The following is a 5,891-nucleotide window of genomic DNA, read 5'->3' as shown; positions in this document are numbered from 1 at the left end:
GCCAGGTGAGGGGCGGGGCCAGCCTGCCAGGTGAGGGGCGGGGCCAGCCTGCCAGGTGAGGGGCGGGGCCAGCCTGCCAGGTGAGGGGCGGGGCCAGCCTGCCAGGTGAGGGGCGGGGCCAGCCTGCCAGGTGAGGGGCGGGGCAGCCTGCCAGGTGAGGGGCGGGGCCAGCCTGCCAGGTGAGGGGGGGGCCAGCCTGCCAGGTGAGGGGGGGGGGCAGCCTGCCAGGTGAGGGGGGGGGCCAGCCTGCCAGGTGAGGGGCGGGGTCAGCCTGCCAGGTGAGGGGGGGGCCAGCCTGCCAGGTGAGGGGGGGGTCATCGGGTGACTCCAGCCTGGCAGGAGCATCAGTTTAAAACACTGTAGATGTTCATCAGATTTATAACGCTGCCTTCAGGGTCCTACATGAGCGTGGGCCGTTCAGGGTCCTACATGAGCGTGGGGCGTTCAGGGTCCTACATGAGCGTGGGGCGTTCAGGGTCCTACATGAGCGTGGGGCGTTCAGGGTCCTACATGAGCGTGGGCCGTTCAGGGTCCTAAAGGAGCGTGGGCCGTTCAGGGTCTGACATGAGCGTGGGGCGTTCAGGGTCTGACATGAGCGTGGGGCGTTCAGGGTCTTAAAGGAGCGTGGGGCGTTCAGGGTCCTAAAGGAGCGTGTTTGTCTTTCAGGGATGTTGGAGGACGACGGTGGTGAAGGGCTGCACATCTCGGACGCCTTCCATAAAGCCTTCCTGGAGGTCCGTCACGTGCTGATGACATCACTGACAGCTGCTCACTGATTGGCTTAGATGCTGATGACGCTGTGTTGTGGTTCGCAGGTGAACGAGGAGGGCAGCCAGGCGGCGGCGGCCACAGCCGTGGTGGCCGTCGGGCGCTCCATCAACTTGAACCGGGAGGTGTTCCTGGCCGACCGTCCGTTCCTGCTGCTCATCAGGGAGGCGAGCATCAACGCCCTGCTGTTCACCGCCCGCGTGGCCGACCCCTGCAGCCAATGAACACGCACGTGTGGCCGACCCCTGCAGCCAATGAACACGCACGTGTGGCCGACCCCTGCAGCCAATGAACACGCACGTGTGGCCGACCCCTGCAGCCAATGAACACGCACGTGTGTGTTTTTGTCCTGAGAGAAAAGTTTCTGCGTCACATTTGTAAAACCTTGTAAAAGTCTCCTGTCACAGGTCAGAGGTCACAGGTCAGAGGTCAAAGGTCGCAGCGTTTGGGGTCAAAGGTCGCAGCGTTTGGCGTCTGTGTGTATAAATGTAATTGTTGCTTCAACACTTTGGTCGCTCACGTTTTTCATGAACTGATGTTTTTAATTCACAAAACATCCGTTAGCTTCAAACTGTCTTTACTTTCACTGATTTACCGAATCTGACACTTTAGCTAACTGTTAGCCACCAACACACAACTCTAGCTAACTGTTAGCCACCAACACACAACTTTAGCTAACTGTTAGCCACCAACACACAACTTTAGCTAACTGTTAGCCACCAACACACAACTTTAGCTAACTGTTAGCCACCAACACACAACTCTAGCTAACTGTTAGCCACCAACACACAACTTTAGCTAACTGTTAGCCACCAACACACAACTCTAGCTAACTGTTAGCCACCAACACACAACTTTAGCTAACTGTTAGCCACTAATACACAACTTTAGCTAACTGTTAGCCACCAACACACAACTTTAGCTAACTGTTAGCCACTAATACACAACTTTAGCTAACTGTTAGCCACCAACACACAACTTTAGCTAACTGTTTCTGTTGCCATGGGAACCCTGGGTGCACAGCAGGATTGTGGGTAAAGAAAGAGGCGAGACGAGGCGTTGGACACTTAAAGTGCTTTATTTCCTGTGGAGGAGCTGCGACCTGTGAGTGATCGAGTGGTCATCGTGGTCATCGTGGCGAGAAGCGTCTTCACATTGCCCCCCCCCCCCCCATGCATCTGACTCGTCTCTGCTCCGAACATCAGCAGAATCTCATCAAGTCCATCCTCAGGCATGTCGTGGTCATGGTTACGGCAAATTCCTATCATAAACATCTGATTCACTAAAATAAAACAACATGAAGTCGAAGAAGAAGAGGCGGCGGCGCCCGGAGCGACTGGACGCCGTGATGGAGACGATGATGAGGTGGAGCCGTTTTCACAGTTTGAAGATGAAACGAAGCGACGAGGAAAAGTGGATCCAGAGAAAACGTGATTTATTAAAATGATATTTGAGTTCTGAGCTGAGAGCTACGGAGGCCCTGAAGGCTCACACACGTCTGATATCCTGTGTGTGACCCTTCAGGGCTTCCGTAGGCGACGACGGCTCAGCGACAAAGTGACGACGTGACGACTTTCTGTGCACTTTTCCAGACGGAGCGAGGTCGAACGGGTCAAAGGTCGAGGACGGCGCCGCTTTTTCTACTTCCTGTTCCTCCAAACGCTCGACGGTTTAAAGTGGTTTAAGAAGCTTCCGGATGAATCCAGTTCGTCTCGTTTGTAACATGGCGGTCAGAAGTTCGCAGACGCCAAAAATGAACGCACAATTTCCTGATGAACGCCGCTGTGATGTCACAGCGTACACCCGGAGCACGGCGTGACGTCACCGTGTACACGTTAAGCATCTTCTGGTGTTTTTAAGCAGGTTTTGAGAACAAAGACGTTTCAGAACCTGAATCTTTGCGTTTGTCGGATTCTTCGTCCGCTGAACGTTTTTATTCATATTTTCTTTTTAGAATCGTTTTAATATTTAATTTATTTAATATTTAATATATTCAGAACGAGATCAAAGGAGTTTAACAAAAACCTTCCAGCCAATCAGAGAGCAGCGTTTCTGTTGCCGTGGTGCTTTTGAAGGAGGTCTTGCGGTTGTCATAACGTTGCCCAGCCCTGGCGTGAGTGTCGTCGCCCTCGGCAGCGACTCGCAGGCGTCTAAGCTAGCGCTGAGGTTTAGCCGTTAGCGGCCGTTAGCGTTCTGCTACGAAGGGAAAGTGATACCTGAAGGTTGCGGGTCCACTGAGCAGGACCCGGTCAGAACCGCTCCACTTGCATAAAAAAGGATGAGATTCACAGCTCTGTAGAAAACCAGTACCAGCCGACCCGTGCCCCCCCCCCCCCCCCCCCCCCGTGTGCCACCCCCTCCCCTACATGGTCCACACTTAAACGTCTTTAGAGTCTTTAAATACTTTCGATAACACGTGATTTTAAACTGCTGCTTTAGAAAAACTCCGTCTTTGATCCGTCTCTCTGATAAGTGCTGGAGTTGTCTGGAGGCCCCACGTGGCCACGCCCCCTTTCCTTTGGTTGCCAGGCGAGCTTTAGTCCGGCGCCGCGGCCTGGCGACTACATCCATCTGGTCTGACGGGGTCCGGCTCCTCGACCCGTCGCTACCGATCAACGACCCGATGGGAACCGGCCGGCGTGACGACGCGTCGCCTCTGCTGCACGCCTTTAGCTCCGCCGGATACCTGCCTGTTAGCTGGCAAGCTAACATTAGCTAGAGCCAACATATCATAAAGAAGCTAGGCTAACAGTCTTTGTGCTAAGCTAAAAACATCCTGGATCTGCCTGCCTCACTGTTAGCTACCTAGCTCACGTTAGCACTTTTAAAACTGGAGTTGTTCATTAAAACAGTTCTGAGCCAGAAGAACACAATGATCAAGGGGCGGCAGTTAGCTTGCAAGCTAATAGCACAACAGCTAACACAGCTTTTAGATTGGTGAACATTACACAATATACAGAAAATTAACAGCTAATAAAAAGTAGCTAACTAGCTGTTAGCTCCTGCTCTGATGGAGGTCTGTTTGGTTTGAACTGTAAAAGAATGAAACGACTTAAACACAATGAATGAGCAAAAAAAGCTGTTAGCTTGCAAGCTAGCGCTAACTTCCTGTTAGTCTTTCTACAAAATAAATGTTAAAAATTAGTTAGCTTATAAATATGTTAGCTTATAAATGTAATAGCGCTGCACCTGAATCAGTTAGCTTGTGAGCTAATGTTACTTTTCTGTGTCTGCTAATTAACGCTATAATTTATGCTAACTAACCAACTCACAAACGTTTTAGCCATTTGTGCTGTCAAAGAAAAAGCTGTTCTGTCGTTAGCTAATGTTGATTTTTGACAGTCGATGTTAGCTAACTAGCTCAAAAGTCCGTTAGCTAGCAATGTTGATTTTCTTAAAAAGTGTCAACATCTGCCACTTAAAGCTAGCTGACCGGGTCACAACATTAGCTTTGTTAGCACCAGGGCTGTGGTTTGTGACTGACTGATAGCTCTGTCTGTTAGCGTGCAAGCTAATGTTAGCATAATGGCCTCCATTTTGATGGTGACAGCTGTGTTTGACGGCGTTTTCTCCCTGAATCGATTCAAACTCATTTATTATTTTTGGGTTTTTGTTGTTTCTGCTCGGCGGCGGCGTGCAGCAGCTTCAACGCGTCGCTAACGGAAACCCGCGTTTCCGATCAGGTCGTGACTCGTTGAACATGAAGCCTCTGTCGTCCGTCGCACACGCACGCACGCACGCACGCACGCACGCACGCACGCACACACGCACACACGCACACACGCACACACACACACACACACACACACACACACACGCACACACACACATTGTCAGAGCAAAAAAGTGTCCAAGGAAAACGATGAAACATGCTTGTTTATAAAAATCTGGAGGTCAGGGCGCCCCCGGTGGTGCTGTATTGCGTAGTGATGAGAGGTAACTGAGCTGTAGCTTATCTGAGGCTGGAGCCTGAACGACTGACTTCAGATCTGTCCGCAGACGTTCAACAAGTCTGTGTAAATAATCCTCATCCAGGGATCAGAGTTCTGGTTCTGCTCAGGTCTGAGAGCAGAACTGGACTTTCCACGGGAAGAGACGGGAGCCGAACACCTTCCTCTGGGACGCCTCTGCGTTTCAACGTGGGTCAAAGTTCAGGTTTGTGTTCAATCCAAACTTAAAGTTCTGCTTCATCGATGTTTGGACTCGTCTGGTCCCGTGGGTTCGGACCGGGATCGTCCTGCGGGGACGTTCGTCTGTGAGCGAAATATTAACTCTTCATTTACAAACTTCCCGTCCCGTTTATGGATCCGACCGAAACTCTGGAGACACTGTTGTGTCCTGGACTGCACCTGAACCTGGCTCTGGACCTGGACTGGACCTGAACCTGGCTCTGGACCTGGACTGGACCTGAACCTGGTTTTGGACCTGGACTGGCTCTGGACCGTGACCTGGTCTTGGACCTGACTAATATCCGACTCCCGACCTTCTCCCGGGGTTTCGTGGACACGCAGTGAGGTATTGGAGGGTCTGAGGGGGCGTGCTCGAGCCTGAGGGGGGGGGGGCCTACCGGAGGAGCACCTGTGCTTGGGTCACCTGAGCAGGAGAAGAAGACCATGAGGGAAACAGTCAAGAGCTCTGGGAACAGATCTGGAGTCCAGAGATTAAAGAGTTTTTGAACGCACCACCAGTCCTGGTCCTGGTCCTGGTCCTGGACTGTTCGAGGATCCTGGTCCTCTGATCACACGTCACTGAACTCTGACAGTCGTACTTCTTTTCCTCACTGAACCTTTTTGTGCGGCTGAGTGTTTGAAGAGCGCCGGATCGTTGTTCCAGACCTGCGGCTCCGGATCGTTGTTCCCGACCTGCGGCTCCAGATCGTTGTTCCCGACCTGCGGCTCCGGATCGTTGTTCCCGACCTGCGGCTCCAGATCGTTGTTCCAGACCTGCGGCTCCAGATCGTTGTTCCCGACCTGCGGCTCCAGATCGTTGTTCCCGACCTGCGGCTCCAGATCGTTGTTCCAGACCTGCGGCTCCAGATCGTTGTTCCAGACCTGCGGCTCCAGATCGTTGTTCCAGACCTGCGGCTCCAGATCGTTGTTCCCGACCTGCGGCTCCAGATCGTT

At 52.5% G+C, this 5,891-nt stretch overlaps 1 protein-coding gene across 1 annotated transcript in view; it reads left to right on the top strand.

The window, feature by feature from the left end:
• Window positions 1-992, top strand: part of serpinc1 (serpin peptidase inhibitor, clade C (antithrombin), member 1) — a gene marked incomplete at both ends in the record, with an annotated part of 6,446 nt that extends 5,454 nt beyond the window's left edge. Inside the window, 2 exons of the mRNA XM_083940620.1 lie at window positions 667-734; window positions 816-992. Coding sequence (XP_083796746.1) covers window positions 667-734; window positions 816-992 — 245 coding nt within the window. The remainder of the gene's footprint in view (window positions 1-666; window positions 735-815) is intronic.
• Window positions 993-5,891: the final 4,899 nt, after the last annotated feature.

Source organism: Echiichthys vipera (genome assembly GCF_963691815.1).
Source record: "Echiichthys vipera genome assembly, chromosome: 3".
Taxonomy (NCBI): domain Eukaryota; kingdom Metazoa; phylum Chordata; class Actinopteri; order Perciformes; family Trachinidae; genus Echiichthys; species Echiichthys vipera.
This window is presented reverse-complemented; position numbering and strand designations above follow the sequence as displayed.